The sequence below is a fragment of the Leptinotarsa decemlineata genome, unplaced genomic scaffold (genome assembly GCF_025532065.1).
Source record: "Leptinotarsa decemlineata unplaced genomic scaffold, Ldec_3_MD MMD2_tig00001019_RagTag_RagTag, whole genome shotgun sequence".
Lineage (NCBI taxonomy): Eukaryota > Metazoa > Arthropoda > Insecta > Coleoptera > Chrysomelidae > Leptinotarsa > Leptinotarsa decemlineata.
The window spans coordinates 1,548,206-1,565,537 of record NW_027412557.1 but is presented as its reverse complement, the minus strand read 5'-3'; the positions used below and the strand labels follow the sequence as shown (position 1 = coordinate 1,565,537).

The 17,332-nt window shown below is 32.4% G+C and overlaps 1 protein-coding gene across 3 annotated transcripts in view; it reads right to left on the bottom strand.

The window, feature by feature from the left end:
* Positions 1-1,204: 1,204 nt before the first annotated feature.
* LOC111510410 (interleukin-1 receptor-associated kinase 4) overlaps positions 1,205-17,332 on the bottom strand; it is a 40,477-nt gene continuing 24,349 nt past the window's right edge. For all 3 annotated transcript variants that reach the window (XM_023166322.2, XM_023166321.2, XM_023166323.2), the window contains 4 exons: positions 12,017-12,606; positions 3,099-3,254; positions 2,817-3,023; positions 1,205-2,675 (listed from right to left, as the gene is read on the bottom strand). In XM_023166322.2, the coding sequence (XP_023022090.2) occupies positions 2,460-2,675; positions 2,817-3,023; positions 3,099-3,254; positions 12,017-12,606 (1,169 nt within the window). In that variant the 3' untranslated portion in view covers positions 1,205-2,459. The remainder of the gene's footprint in view (positions 2,676-2,816; positions 3,024-3,098; positions 3,255-12,016; positions 12,607-17,332) is intronic.

The following is a 17,332-nucleotide window of genomic DNA, read 5'->3' as shown; positions in this document are numbered from 1 at the left end:
AGAAGCATTTATGAAAGAAAAGTAAATTCAATTTCAAATTTGAAATTCCAATAGATTATAATTAGTTCTGAATATTATTTTTGTCATTCTGAGGTATCTGTTCATAAAAGTCGACAATTTGGTAATGGAATAATTTTGTTTCGAAAGGAATATATCAACAAGGCCCTCAACATAATATATAAGTTATGCATATCTGCTCGATAAATTGATGGATATAGCTGTTACTATGTGGTAGGAAAGCATCATGAATATTTTTTTTAATAAGATTAAAACAATAACGAAGGAAATACTAGTATTATTGTGAAAAAAGCGACGGGCGCTTGATATACAAAAAATATGGTACAAAGCGCCCACGCTTTTTTCACAATAATATTAGTATTTTTCGTTCGTTATTGTTTTAAGCTTATTTAAAAAATATATATTTTCAACTTTTTAGTTAGATGTTCTTTGAAAGCGTGTTTTTTAGTTTTTTTAAACAATATTCAGTTTTCATTTTTTAGTCTTGTATGCTATGAAAGCGTGTTTTTTAGTCTTTTTAAACTATATTTATTTCATCTAAACTTTAGAATCAATCAGCCGTATATTGTTTAGAAAAATGACCATCGATATTTTCCGATTCCGGGAAGGGAGCCTGAAAATCAGCTACCAAGCACAAGAAAAGCAGCGGGCGCGCAAAGGAGTGTTAATAGAAAAATACTTTTTTCAAATGAAGAAATACATGAAAAGGGAGATTGAATTATATCAAGGTTACGTACAGCGCCACCTGCCCGCGTATATATTAAGCAATAATGTCGATAATTCTGTCAAATAGAGATCCCGAGCTTGAGAATTACAAACAAACTGACAAACATACATACATACAAACATACAGGTGAAGCTGATAAAAGCGCGTTAAAAATGAAAAATAAAACTTCACTTACAAATACAAGTGGTAGAAAAACATAGAAGTGTTATTTCTCATTTTTCAAAATATCTGCTCGATATTTGATTTTTCTATGAAGGTAAGAGTTTTCTTTCATGATTGAATTACCTTGAATTATAACACGTTATTATTATGGAAAAATGTGTTCTCATTCTCAACAAACCTTCTTTCATGAGCGATACGAAAAGATGAAATCAGTTTTTTATTATTCCTATAATAGTAATAGAAACAATGCTGAATGGGGTGCGAGGAAATAAAAAGGTGTGGAATAAAAACAGAAAGACATATTAAAATAAATATATTTTCACATTGAAACATGTCTATATAAATAACAGTACAAAAAAGTATTCAAAATATTACGTAATCTATATGACAGATTGTTTTGATTGAAGTATAAGTCCTTCAGAAGTTAGAATAAATTCATCGAAACACTAGTTACAAATTCTGAAAGCCAGCCTTTATTATGTTTCATATAAATGAGGAATTATTTTTGAGCCATTTTTTTTTATGAATAATTGTATGTACAATTTTGAAAAGGAGATTTTTCTCAGTATCCAAAAGTGTTTTTTGTAAATAATTTCTTGAAAAAGACCAGATTTACTTGCAGTACCCAAAATCAGTTAATTTCTGTTCATCACAGTGCAAAAATCTGATTTATTTTACATATGTTTCAACACTGAATTCATCATACAAGCTTTGTTCACTATTAAATGCTACAGCAACTCTGGCAAAGAACAGAAATTTCATTTTAATAATAGTTATACGGTAACAGATACAAAAACGAAGAGACTGTATTATAATCCATTGATCCAAGAAATAAAGTTATAGTTATTTTATTAAATTAAATTTTTCTTTTGTATGGATGTCTTCGCATAATTGACAGGCTGACTGTAACTCAACGTGTCATAGGGCCGGAGTCAAATGGGGATGATCCTTTTTTTTTGTCTTATGCCACTTGCACCATGGTATGGAAAGCATCGAACAGATACAGTGATAGTGTTTCAAGATAATATACCGAATTGATAATTTTGACTTGAATGATGAAACAAGCAGGTAGGTACTAGACAGCTTAAGTCAACTCATTTATCTTTTTTGGCAACAACTTCACTGATCGTAATTTTCTGAATTTTTTAACGTCTTGTGGTTTTTGATTTTTGCATGATGTTCCTCCTTATCTTGAACATATTGTATAATAATAAGCATTAAAATATTTCATTAAATTTCATAATCAGTATAAACATATTTTAATAGAATACATAAGTTTATTATATTATTTCTGTTGCTCATAACTGGCATGTTCTGATTGAACAAAATATTTCAATTATAAAATATAAGATCCATATAAAACTGGTTGAATGTAGTAGATCGTTTCTTCAATTGAAATTACTTAAATATTTCTCTTTTATCAATAACTTCATTATTTAAAATTCCATATCACAATAATGATTGTTGAAACACCATTATTAATTTGAAAAGGGACGGTATTTGTTGATACTTTGTCTAGCAAAAAATTGAAAGTACTCCATACAATGAAATATCAGAATTCTATAAGATTCACATTTTTAGTTAGTTCATCTAATGTCATTTTAACATCCACCATAGTTGGTCTTTTTCGTTTTTCCTTCAAACAGCTTTGGGCAACTTTAAAAAGTTCTACAGCATAATTCACATTTTCCTCTTCCCAGCTACCTGCCCTATTATCTACCAAAGGAAGTATGTTATCATCATCAATAGTTTCTTCAATATGTGTTACCTATAAATGTAAAAAAGCTCTGTTTGATAATGCTAAGAAAAATTAAGATTCAGAAGAGTTATTTCATCCCTTTATAATTATTTGGGGGCCTAACTATTTCATTAAATATTTATTCTATCAGGAGAAATGTTGTTGACTTACCAAATCATTCCCCGTCCTGTTATCATCTAAAGGAGGCAGAGATGTGATCAATTCCAGAAGGACAACTCCAAAACTGAATGTATCCAGCTTTACAGATATATCTCCTCCAAATGCTTCACGAGCCATGTAAGCAGATGTTCCATAGACCATAGTCGCAACAGCATTATTTTGATTGGGAATTAGTTTAATCAAGCCAAAATCAGCCAACTAATGAAAAAAATATTTCAGTCAGATTGTGAGAAAAATTATTGAAATAAAATTATCATTTGTCAAAATCATTACCTTTGGATTGTTGTCTGAAACAAGTAAAATGTTAGACGAGTTAATATCTCTGTGAATAAGGGGAGTGGCAAAAGCAGCATGCAGGTAAGAAACTGCCTTTGATATTCCAATAGATATACTGAGTCTGGACTTCCATTTCAGTACATTTTCAGGCTCCTAAAATGAACAACAAAATTTTATGAGGAAACAGAATATAATACCATAATTTAAATTGAAAGGGGTATATTTTATTTGTTTCGAAAGAAACTTTCAAAACAAATACTTTTATATGAACACCCAATTATACAAAAACACTTTTCTCTATTCAGTTTTTATTAAAAAAATTCGTTATGGAATTGCATCGTATATCATTCACAAGATTGCTACATATAGTAAATAAGAGGTGAAATTTCACATACATGGAACATTTTCATCCTCACTGGTAAATATCCGATGTTTTGCCGTAATACACTTGCCTTGCCTATATATATATATATATATATATATATATATATATATATATATATATATATATATATATATATATATATATATATATGACATCAGAATCAGAATCATTTATTTCATTCATAGGCCCTGTTGGGCATAGAACATGTCAATTATAAAATTACATTACAAACAACTTAACAAGTAAAAAAGTTTAAAAATAATGAACACATACAGAGTGGTCCAATGAAAAGTATGCACCTTGCTTTTCTCCTTTTTTTGTAACGCAAAAATGCTCGGACAGGTCAATTTTGCTTTTGAGGGGGACACATTTTAGATGTATTTTTCTACATGTGCCTTCAACCCCCTAGCGAGGGTGAGTAACAACCCTAAAATTTTAAATGGAAAGTGGGGTCAGGTGATATATCATTTGAAAGGGCACAAAATTATCTTTCCAATGATACCTAATTTGTTGTATTTCACTCAAACATGTAGGTATTATGAAGAAAAACAACTACAACCCAGTACTTTGAAATGTGTAATTGACTTAGTAGAATCCTACTTCAGCAAGTGCTGAAAATGTGACCCATTTGCTTCCATACAATAATATAGATTTTGTTCAAATCTATTCCTAACATTCTGTAGCATATCAGGTGTTATACTTCTGCACTCTGCTGTAATTCGTTTGCGAAGATCTTCTATGGACTCGGGCTGCATAGCAAAACATTTATTTTTCAAGTGTCCCAAAAGGAAAAAGTCTAAAGGCGATAAATCAGGTGACCTGGCAGGCCATTCGATGGGGCCTCTCCTTCCAATCCACCCTCCAGGAAACCGGTCATCTAAAAACTCTCTTAGATAGTGAGGAGGTGCTCCATCTTGCTGGAAATGAAACCGATCATCATTATGATTTTGGTCATTTTCAATTATTTCTGTTATGAGAGGATCAATTGTATCTTCAAGCATGTTCAGGTAGACCTCACCAGTTAAATTCCCAGGAATAAAAAGTGGCCCTACGATATGACTACCTAATATGCCACACCAGACATGATTTTTTGAGGGTACTGGGTATGGACCTCTCGGAATAAGTGTGGGTTACTGTCATCCCAGTAACGGCAATTATGCCTATTCACGGCTCCATTCAAAAAAAAATGTACTCTCATCGGAAAAGCACGTGTTGAAGGATAGGTGCGGATCATCAATTAGTAACTGGCTCAGTTGTTCACAAAATTGCAGCCTTCTATCAGGATCATCTTCATTGAGTTCCTGTACTAATTTAATTTTGTACGGATGAAATTTATAGGCTTTTAATATCCGTATTATGGACGAACAGGAGACACCTGAGGCTGCAGCAAGCTGACGGGTACTTTGAGTATGATCCAATTCAACATGTCCCAAAACAGCGACTTCCACTGCTTCATTTCTGATCCGTTTCCGTGGCTGGTGTTTTACATTACAGACAGATCCGGTATCGACAAACTTTTGAACTAACTTGGCAACGTACGAATCATTCACAATTTTTCCCGAGATGACTGTTATTAGAGGCGAGGAGTAAGTCTAGCACAACTATTATGTTGATAATAAAGTTTAACAATTTCAACTCGTTCAGGAATGGAATAAACCATTTTTACAGTAAAGTTGAAATAATTTCGAAAGCAACTGAACTGAATCAATGAACGTTTGCCTAAATTCTTTTTGTACACTTATCTGCTGTTGTTATTTGAACCAAAAAACGCACGAGAGAAATTGAGGAATGTAGTAGTGATAAAAATGCCGATTTTCCGCATTTTCATTAACACCAAAAATATCGAGTAAATGTTCTTGCTTTTTTATAACTATTCAAATAAATACAACAAATTAGGTATCATTGGAAAGAGAATTTTGTGCCCTTTCAAATGATATATCACTCGACCCCACTTTCCATTTAAAATTTTAGGGTTGTTACTCACCCTCGCTAGGGGGTTGAAGGCACAGGTAGAAAAATACATCTAAAATGTGTCCCCCTCAATAGCAAAATTGACCTGTCCGAGCATTTTTGCGTTAAGTTACAAAAAAAGGAGAAAAGCAAGGTGCATACTTTTCGTTGGACCACTCGATATATACAGTGGTCAGAGTATTGTTTCATATCGAGAAATTCATTTAAATCATAAAATAGATTTATTTATGTGTAAGAATTTTTTCATAGCGCTTCAGAATCTGAAGAATGTAGTCTCATTCCTGATGTTCTCTGGCAGCTTATTGTATACTTTTACGCCTATCGAATTTGGTCCTCGTGACACCAGATCAAGACTGTCAACTCTGGGATAGATCAGGTTTTTAGACCTAGTCTGATATAGGTGTACATCATAGTATTTTGGAAGTGCGTTTCTTATTCTGTAGATATGACATACTATTTCCAATAGATAGAGACAGGCTAATGGAAGGACATTCAATTCTGCGAATAGGGATTTGCATGAGGTTTTTTAGGCTTTTTAGGCATGGTCTAGGAATAGACCATGTGCTGCCGGCATTGCTCCCCACAGTAATATGCCGTAGACCAAGGCTGAATGAATTTTGGCAAAATAGAAATTTCTCAAGCAATCCTTATCAACAGTGTTTCGGATACAACGAATATGACATATTTTTGTGTTTATTTTTTTTATCATACTAGTTACATGTTCATGCCAGTGAAGCGTATCTCCCAAAGTCATTCCTAAAAATTTCACATGCATATTTTGGTTGATGTAGATATTGCCTAGTTTTACTGAAACATGTTTAACGATAGCCCGTTGCCTGGTATGGAAGATCACAAATTCGGTTTTTTCCAAATTAAGAAACAGTCGGTTGGCGGAGAACCACTCTTCTAGTTTCCCTAGTAATGTGGTGCAGTCATCTTCAATGGCCTCGATGCATTCTCGGTCCACTATAAAGGCTGAATCATCAGCGTACATAGTTATATTGTAGTCTGGTATATATTCAACTAGATCAGCAGTGTATAGTGAAAACAGTATTGGAGATGGTACGCTACCTTGCGGAACACCTACTTCCATCCTTACATGTCCTGAGCGATACCTACTTATTGACCCATCTGGTTCATTATGAGATATTTGAACGAATTGACTTCTATCTGACAGGTATGAAGTAAACCATTTTGCCGCTGTACCCCTAATTCCTACCAGCCAGAGTTTTTTAAGTAAAGCCTCATGAGGAACGCAGTCAAAAAGGCCCTACTTAGATCACAGAAAAGCCCTATTGGTGTTCGACCGTTAGCAATTCCGTTGAGAATTTTGTTATGGAAATCAAGTGTCGCCGTTTGAGTGGATTTTCCTTTTCTAAAGCCGTGTTGTTGTTCAGGCAGTAGATTATATCTATTAATGAATGAAGTGATTCTGTCGAGCATGCAGTATTCGAAGATCTTAGCGAAAGGAGAAATCCCTGATACTGGCCTATAGTTTTCGATACTCCATTTTTCTTTCTTTTTATGTATCGGTGTAATTTTCGCTGACTTCATATGACTAGGAAATGTCCCTGTTTCCAGTGATCGGTTCATTATATGTGCGATAGGTATGGCCAACTCTCTATAAAATTCTCTCACAATACTGGCAGGAATTTCGTCTGGACCTGTTGACAATTTATTTTTTAGTTTTTTTATTATAGTAGACATTTCTGCATCGCTAAACGGCAATAGAATGATGGAATCAGGAATACTTTTTCCCGTAAAATTGAAGTTGTGGACTTGAGGTATTAGTTTAATTACTTTTTTTGGAGCTTCCATAAAGAAGTTGTTGAAGATATCTGCAATTTTTTGAGGATTTGTGATTTCTACAGAATTATGTAGTAGATTAAACTCATTCCGTGACATAAAGTCGTAAATAGTGTTTTTTCTTATAATGTTATCCAGATTTGTGACTGAAGACTAATAAGGCATGTGTATTACGGTGAAACATCGGATGTTTACAGTGACGATGACAGTGTTCCATGTAAGTGAAATTTTGCCTCTTTCATTTACTCTATACATTATAGAGTAAATGAATGTTATTCATATTATAGATAGATAGATAGATTTATTGATCTCTTCGAATCATTTACATGACATGAGATAAGTCTAATAACCGTGTTCGGTTGCGAATCAGGATAAAATTACAATACATCTTAATAAAAAACGAAAAATACACCTAACAATACAATAATACAATACATATTTTTTAAAAGTTCGTACATGTAGAGTTGGGAATAAAATGCCTGGTGCTATGTAGGGGATGAGAATATGTTATTTCATTTTAGTAATTGTTCAGTAAACTCTGTTAGGGAATAAAAACAGTTGTCAATCAAAAATGATTTCAAGGTGGATTTGAATTTGACTATATTTTCATTTGCTTTTATTTCATCTGGTAGCAGGTTATAGAAATATCCTACTGCATAGAGTGGAGATTTTTTCAGGTGCACGGTTGAATTTGCTTAAGTGGACATTGTTTTTGTTTCGAGTGTTGCATTGGTGGACATCACTATTTTTTTGAAACTTATTTTTGTGCTGGTGGGTATAATTTAATAGCTTGTAGAGGTAAATGCTTGTACAAGTCATCAAGCTATTTGTCCTAAAAGTCTCTCTACATGATTCCCTATAGTCCAAGTTGAATATCAGGCGAATAAATCGCTTTTGCAGAATGAATACTCTCGTTATCTCGGTCGCCCTGCCCCACACGATTATGTTGCAGCTGATCGCTGAGTAGACTAAGGCATAGTATAAGTTAATCAGCTGACATCGGTAAAAATTCGATTTCAGACCATTCATCGCGAAGTAAAGTTTATTCAATTTTTTACATAGGCAGTCAATTTGTTTGTTGAAGTTCAATTTATGGTCAAGTTCTATTCCAAGAAATTTGGTGCATTTGGATGAGTAAATTATAGTGTTAGTGCTAGTTAATAGTTTTAAATTGTTTTCATTCTTCAGCGGTGCAGTAAATTCAATCATCACAGTTTTTTTCTCGTTTATAATAAGATGGTTTCTTTTGCACCATTGTGCGAAGTTACTCATGACTGCTTGTGTTGCAATTTCCAGCTCAGATAGGCCATCAGCTGCAACTATAATTGTTGTGTCGTCTGCGTAAATGAATACGCGTCCATGATTTATATATGAGGGTAAGTCGTTCACATATAGTAGGAATAAAAGTGGGCCTAACACCCCTCCTTGAGGGGTACCAATGAAGGTATCGAATTCACTAGAAAACTCATCCTCAATCTGAACCTTGAGTTTCCTGCCCGTCATATAAGATTGGATCCATGACTGGATTGGTCCTCTGATGCCCATCGCTTCTAATTTAATTTTTAGATATTCAGGGTTGATTGTATCGAAGGCGCGAGTCAGATCGAAGAAGATTCCTGCCACATATTTATTCTGGTCGATATTTTCGTGGATGTATTGTGTCAGTTCTATTGAAGCGGTTTCTATCTGATTCAATTCCATAATGAATTATTGGAATACGAAATGAATAGAGAAGAGTGTTTTTTGTATAATTCAGTGTTCATATAAAAGTATTTGTTTTGAAAGTTTTTTTTTCATGTAATTCAATGTTTATATTAAAGCAGCTGTTTCGATAGGGTTTTTCTACCAGTTTGTGTCTGAAATCTTACTTCTTTTCTTACTTCTTTGCATGATATACACATCTTTGTATAGAGTTACTTTTTTGAAATTGATTGCTTCCCTCCTTCCTTTGGAAGATTCCCAAGTTTTTTTTGTATCAAGATGAAGAAGTAGAAAGCCATAACCTTTCTTTTCCAATACTAGGGAAAATTCATAAATACAATTTGAAGTGAATATCACTCGAATGAAATATCATGACTTTCAGATAATAAAATAACTTAAAATTATTTAAAATCATCATACATATAAGGTCTATCATTTCCAGTAAAACGTCATTGGCATTCAACGATGAAAACTTAAATGAACATCTGAAACAAATCTGTTGCTTCAATGTATATTTTAGGATTGTATATTGATCAAAATTTGTCATCGGTCGAGAAAAACACTTCAATATAAAATTAGAAACCGATTTGCTCAAAATATGGAAAATGCATATATTTCTCATTTTGACACTCAGCAACGAAAACCACTCAGTGCCCACCTAACAACTGTATGATGAAGTCCAGAGACATCGACTTTAATTATCCATTGAAATATATTAAATATAAATACAAGTTTTTTAGCAATGACCCTGCCTGCAAGATTGAGTTTTCAAAGACATTAGCAACACTGACCTTGTTGGTTATGGAATAGAGAAAATTCTTTTCAAAATTCTGACAAACATGAGCATGATTTCTACAAAGTAAATGAGAAAAAAAAATTATTAGATAAATTGTAGACAACCAATTTTTTTTTCTTACTGCTATGGTTGCCTTCATATTTTAAAAGAGTTTGTCTATCTAACTTTTGTTATACACTGAATTTTTCAAGAGATGCATTGAGACTGGAAACATTTTCAAATTGGTAGAATATTTCTCTACTGATATCGATTTAAAATTCCGGTAGCAGAAACTCACTTGAAAATTGTCACGCTTTTAGTGAATTACCAGAAAATAACTTTGAGTGATGAATTATGTAAAATTGAAGCAAATCTAATAAAATATGTATATATCTTCTTGAAGAAGTTAAAAGCTGAACAAAACTTAGTGTTATTCATATGCAGGGTAGTCTTTCGAGATGTTTATCATCCTCTTCCACCAGTCAACAAACCCGTTATATTGCAAATGCAAGTTGCAATACAAAATCACAAGTTAAAACGTAAGACCTCGTTAGTCTGTAGCTTGCTCAAGTTTCAACTTCTGAGAGTTGCTACTATTGATATTTCCTCAATATTTTTTTAAATTTTCAAAAAAAAATTAAAACAAAATTTCAAGCATTGAATATGTATCTTTTAGTCATTAGTAGGTGACCATTTACTAGGGTATATATTCTTCCACTTTGAATTTGTAAAATTTATTAGGGGATGCTTGTTCAGAAATGTGGCATCATATTATTCGAAAAATTCGTTTTTTAGAATTTGAGAGTATAGTTAACTGACAGTGAATGTTTGAAAAAAGAAATTGTATTGGAATCATTGGCAAAAGTATTCGTTGAATGATTTTTTTGTTTTAAGAAATGCCTAACTCTACAAGAATATATAGAATCACTTCGTTTAACTTTTGGAAATGAAATATTATCAAGAAAAACTGTTCACTATTTGCGTTTGCAAAATTTTGTCAAGGTTATACATACGAGTACACTCATCAATAATCACTCTCATGAACGACGGCTAAAATCAGTTGACATTCTAAAAAATTTCAAGTGGTATGATTGAAGAAAATCGACATAAAACCTGCTCTTGGCATCTCACAGAAAGAAGTACATTCGAACATTTATAAGTGAGAAATATCTATTCCAGATGGATTCTGTACAATATCACCGAAGGTCAAGGTCAGTATTCAAAACGAAAATCTTTTTTTTGTCCTGGGGACTGAAAGAGCGTGATAAATTCCATCAGATGAATAGTAAAAAAACCACTGATTCACCGCTCCACATTTTCGAGTAACTGAGCTGTAAGGACTTCTAGATCACATGTTCACTTATTCATACTGAAAAATCACTAACTGATACAATTTATAATAAATTTTGTCAGTTAGTATTAATATGGACTTACATCCAGTAACGACCAATTCAATCTAATGAATATTACTGAAGTTTTTTCCCAACACCAAACCATTGACACGTGTTTCGATCGCCAAGTGAACATTTTCACTAGGAAGATCTGGACAGATGTCGGAAGAGAAAAAAAATCTGGTTTATTAGTTACATAAAATCTTGAGAACATAAAAAGTTGAGTATTTAATTTCTATAGATACACTGCCTTATTTGTTTCTTTATAAGTTTATAACAATTACATAGACTTGATACAAACCTCCAAATACACAAGTTATTTTGATCTCGTCAGATCTTAGTTATAGCACTAGCAAGGTAAATTATTTGAAGTATTAGAACGTCATAGAAGTAACTCCATACAAAGTTGGGTAATTCACAATTTTTTCTAACAAAAAGAAAATATAAAAAAGAAAATATAAAAAAGAAAATCAATTCGTACTCATTCAATATAAAAATAAAATAATTTCAGAGGTTGAACCATGTGTCTCGAAGATTTCAAGTCCTACTCTTGTACTTGCTATGTGCAAGAGTGGTTTTCAGTAAATATATATGAAATGATTTTCCTGTATTAAATGTTATTCATCAGTAATTTCAGTACTTAAAAAGTAAATTATTTCATTTCAATGAACTCTTTAATCTATATCTATTCATTCCATTAAACTCTTGAAATATGCCAAGACAAATATATTATAGAGAAAAATGTTAGAAATTCAATTTAAGGATGGTTTACCCGAAAAATTCTAAAGGTCATAGCAAACACAGGAGTAAGATGTGAAGGCTTACTTCTGTTTTTGCAATGATAGTAATTTCAACCTTGATATTACTCTCAACAAAATTCATTTACCTGTAATCTATTTTTAAGTGACCCTCCAGGAATAAAATCATACAGTAAACAGTATGTACAACCATCACACGAAAATCCAAGTAAATTCAGCAAATTTTCATGCTTATATTTGCTCAAAACTTCTACTTCATTACGGAATTGCTTAGTCACCTCATCATCAACACTGACAACTTCGTTTTCCAGAAATAGTTTCTTAACAGCAACAGGTTTATCTAATAATCCCAGTGCGAGAAAGACAGATCCAAATTCACCAGAACCCAACAGTCTGCCTCCCTCGTTGGGTCCACTGAAGGGGCGAATATCAAAATTGTTTGTAGCAGTCAACAAGCTAGAATAGTTGAAATGAGGAAGTCTAGTGTCCAATGAGAGAACTGGTAATGGTGATGCACACGAAGCAGAACCAATAGAATCATCTGAAGATCCCTGGGAAGAAATATCCAGAGTAACACTTCCTAAATTACTGTTCAGATGTAATTTTGATAAAGCTGGTAAAAAATTCGAATCTTCGAATTCACATTCATTGTGTGACACAGATATGGCAGGAAACATCACACTCTCTTCTAATGAAGTTGGGGGGTCACATTCTACCTCTGTAAAAATAAGTATCATCAAATTGTAAAAATGCAACCTGAATAGATGAAATTGCTTTTAATTTCATTAATGTTATATTAATATTCTTCTAAATTCAATTATTACATTATGAAGTGGTTTCACTGTGCTTAACCTTTTTCTCTTGAGTTCTCTGAAAGATAGCATTTACAGAAACATTCACTTCTGATGAATAGAATTTGCATGAAATAAATCTATTGAAAACACTTTTCAAACACCAGAACAAATATTCTGTCTCTCGAAGCGCGTTTCACTAAACAAGTTAGCATTATCATGAGATAACTGAGACTAATTCCTAGGGCTAAGTTAATGTTTTCATATGCATCTAGACGAATTATTACTTTATATGATGAGGGTCATTTAATCAATTCCTAGCATTTCATTATAGTGCCAAATGTTATTTGCTATTTGAGTAATACCTTAATAAGATGTCGGGCTAGACAAAAAGAAATAGCCAGTTTCAACTTGAGTATCGAAGATGATGAAATTTCTCTGTGCTCTACGGTAACGTTTTAAGGTGTAGGATGAATTTCTCAGCTGAAAAACTTATTTATATCAAAATTGAACTCCATGAATTATCTTCTGAGAAATCTTCGTAATATTTTAGGCAAGAAACAGCTGACAATGCTGTATCATGCCCAAGTCGAATGACGTCTTCGGTATAGTATTACTTTCTGGGGAGCATCCTCCCTATGCAAAGATATTTTTGTCGTACAGAAACAGATTATAAAATATATAGCAGGAGTCTCAAGAAATACAAGCTGTAAAAGCATTTTTTAAATTTCAAAATACTAACATTACCATGCCTGTATATATTCGAATTAGATGTTTTTATACATGATAACCATAACTGTTTCATAAGAAATGAAAATGTGACTCTTTACCAGGTATAATCAAGTAATCAAAAAATGCAACGAATATTTTCTTGAGAACAAGTTAATTCTAAATGAAGAAAAAACCGACTACCACGTTTTCAAAACCAACAACAGTTTATAAACGCCACATCACAGAACACTTAATAATGAAAATATCATTTGCAATACCTCTGTGAAGTTTCTGGGCATCAACATTGATGATACTTTGAGTTGGACAATCCAGATAAACATTATATGCAGTGGATTGTCTTTAGTAATATATGGGATAAGAGTACTTAAAAAATGTGTTGACCTCGAAGTATTATTAACAGTATATTAAGGCAGCTAAAGTCGCAGCAAATATGTCACGAAATCCATACTATACGACTGCTTTCAGGGCTATGAAGAAAGAGTACAAGGTCCAGTTAAAAAAACGAAAAAAAGAAGTAAATGAAAAATGTATATTGAGTTCCACTAATATTTCCAGAGCTTGTAATATAATAAACAGTAAAAGGAACCCTATTAATGCAATTAAACCAGTATAGCTATCAGCACAATTCTTGAATGACTTTTCCTGCAGTATAGCTGATAATACTATTAAAGCTCTTCCCGATCTTTTAATCAATGAAATAAATAACTAAAAAAAACTTTCCCTCGCCATGCGGATCTTTTTTTCTGGACCCTGTCTGTCCTAAAGAAGTATATGATACGATAAAGTCTCTTAAAAACAGCAACTGTCGCGATACACACGACCTAAATAGCCAAATTATTAAATCGGTGGCTAATATAATCGCAGCTCCACTAACATTACTAATAAACGAAATCTTTTCAACTGGAATATTTCCAGACGTTTTTAAAATTTCGAGAGTAATACCCTTATTCAAAAAAGGTTCTAGATCTTCACCGGATAATTATCGCCCAATTAGCATATCTATATTTGGGAAAGTAATTGAGATAATTTTGAAAAATCGTTTCTATTCCTATTTTGAAAAACGGTTCTAACTCAACAATTCACAGTATGGTTTTCAAAGAAATAGGTCAACCACCCAAGCGGCTTTCAAACTAGTGTCGAACATAGTCGAAGGTCTTGATCAGGGAAAACACTCTTCTTTGACATTATGTGACCTGACTAAGGCATTTGATTGTGTATCGCATAGTATTTTGATTGACAAAATGAGCTACTATGGTGTCCGGGGCACAGCTCTCAAGCTCGTCCAATCTTATCTAACAAATCGGTGCCAATTTGTTGAAGTGAACAACGTAAAGTCAGACCTCAAAGAAATGAAGCATGGTGTTCCTCAGAGAACCGTTTTAGGTCCACTATTGTTCTTGATCTACATCAATGACCTATGCAGTCTCATGAAACCAGCATCTTGTATCTTGTTTGCAGATGATACAACTTTAATGTCCTCTAGTAAAGACTTAATTAGCTTACAACTAATGATGGAAGATAGCATTAGCTTACAATTGGTTTGCTGCTAATAAACTCATCTTGAATGAAGATAAAACTCAAAATATAATCGTATCTTCCAATCGCAATATTTCCAATCTAAAAGTGTTAAGTTTTTAGGATTCACTATTGATCATAGATTGAGCTGGTCTGATCATATCAAAGCTATGCTCAGCAAACTTTCTACTGTTTTGTTCGTTTTGAGGCATCTGAAAGATGTGGTCACCTTGATGATGCTGAAAAGAGCCTACTATGGATTATTTCGCTCAGTTATTTCTTATGGTATTCTCATTTGGGTTCATTCAAGTGTGTTTAGGTGCCAGAAAAAAGCCATAAGAATTCTAGCTAAAGCAGGTTACAAAGATCACTGTCGTCCTCTTTTTACTCAACTCGGCATTATGCCACTTCCAACACTCTATGTCTATAAAGTGTTACTGGAGATCCATGAAAATGTTGACAAATTTGAAAGACATGGTGAAAATCATACATATGAAAAGAGGTCCGCAAGTTTATTGAACTTGAGTTTATTGAAATGGCGGGATCTTTAACTTACGAAAGGCCTCATTAAATCAACTTACCTACATTTTAATTTTAGCGACATATTTGAAAGATTTTATATTTATGATTTTATTTATACTTATATTCTTTACTTATATTTCATATCTCTGATCAAGGATTTCTGTATTTGTGACTTGCCATAAATGTATAACTGTATGTAAAATGGTCAAATAAAGTACTCTACTCTATTATGCAAATTTCTACTCTATCATGAGGCTAGCAATAACACTTTGGAGTTCAAGGGATGAATTATACAGGAGTTTTTCTGTGTCAAAAAAGAATGGTACAAGTTTCAATAAAAATTCTAGGAATTCCTTTAGGGGAATTTTTAGGTAAAAATTTTGTTCACTGCACCAGCAGTTTATATCTGATCTGATCAGATCCTGATCTGATCAGGATATCTGCAGAATTGAAGAATTTTTTCAAGATGTGTAAAGATGCTAAAGGTTCACTCAAATGAAAATGTTTTATTCAAAAACTTCAGGGTGATGTTTTTTATTTTTTTAGCATCTACTTCTATATAAATAGTTTTTGAAAGTCCTCGTGCTGATTTTTAACTTATACAGTCCATACAGTCCAGATTTAAAATTTTGTATTTTGTAATGTACTTTTACGGACAACGAAATTCCATATTCTTGAAATATAAGTAGATTCAAGATTTTGTATTTTGTGACGTACTTTTACAGACAACGTATTGTGTCACTGTTTTCATATAGGATTACAAATACTCCGTGAAGTAAATAAACATATCTATCTACCTATTAATACCAGATGTAAGACAGACTTTCATATGCCATATTGTAAAAATGCACTGACTTACAACTCCTCCAATGTAATAGAGCTCAGGTTATTCAATTTGCTACCCCTTGAACTGAAAAACTCTAGTACTATACACAGCTTCAAAATTACACTTAAATCTTTCCCACTAGAGAAAAACTATTACTTTCGTCAGAAAATGATTGAATAATAAAATGAAAATTTCAATAAACATGTTATCTTAGTAAATTGTCTTCTTATTTCAAGTTTTATTTTTAAGCTCTTTTCTGACTAATCCTATACAGTGTACCTTTTTGATTGTCTAACAGGATAATAATAATAATTATCCTGTAAGGTCTAGGTATCAACCTGTATTAGGAAACCATATATTGGTGTAAAAACCAGTTCACTTTTTATAATACAGAAATTACACTCAAATTAGTGGTACTATTTATTTTTGATATTCTATTTGAATATTCATCTTAAAATCCATATAGAACAGACATCCGAATAAAACAGTGCAACTATCTACAATCTAAATTATTTGGATTTTTTTGTAATGTAAATATCTTATTAAAAGTAATACCAAAAGACCTCAAACTTTGTTATTTAGCAATACCATGAGAGCAAAAAGCATAGTTGTGCTCAAAAATAAAGTTCGAGTTTGAAAAAAATGGAAATTTACCTGAGAAAATGTTCAGGTGTTCGTAGAAACTATTTCATGAAATATGCTTATATTGCTGAATGCAGCAATATAAGAACAAAATATCATTTGTCATGTTCGATTAGTGACCTATTTATTTTGTAGAAATTCATATTGAATATAGGGCAAAGAAAATAACTTTTGTCTGTTTTCTACTAAAAAATAATAAACTTAGTAGAAATCAAACAAAAAGTTATTTTCTTTCTCCTATTCAAAATAATAACAATTCTCAAATTGAATCAATTTTATTACCTGAATAACAAGAAATTTCAGCAAGAACAATTGCTTGAAAGTAAAATGTTCGCATATGTTCGTATGTGAATGACTGAAAACGTATTTGTCAACAATAGCCAACCTACTTGACTCTGATAGACGCATCACTAATA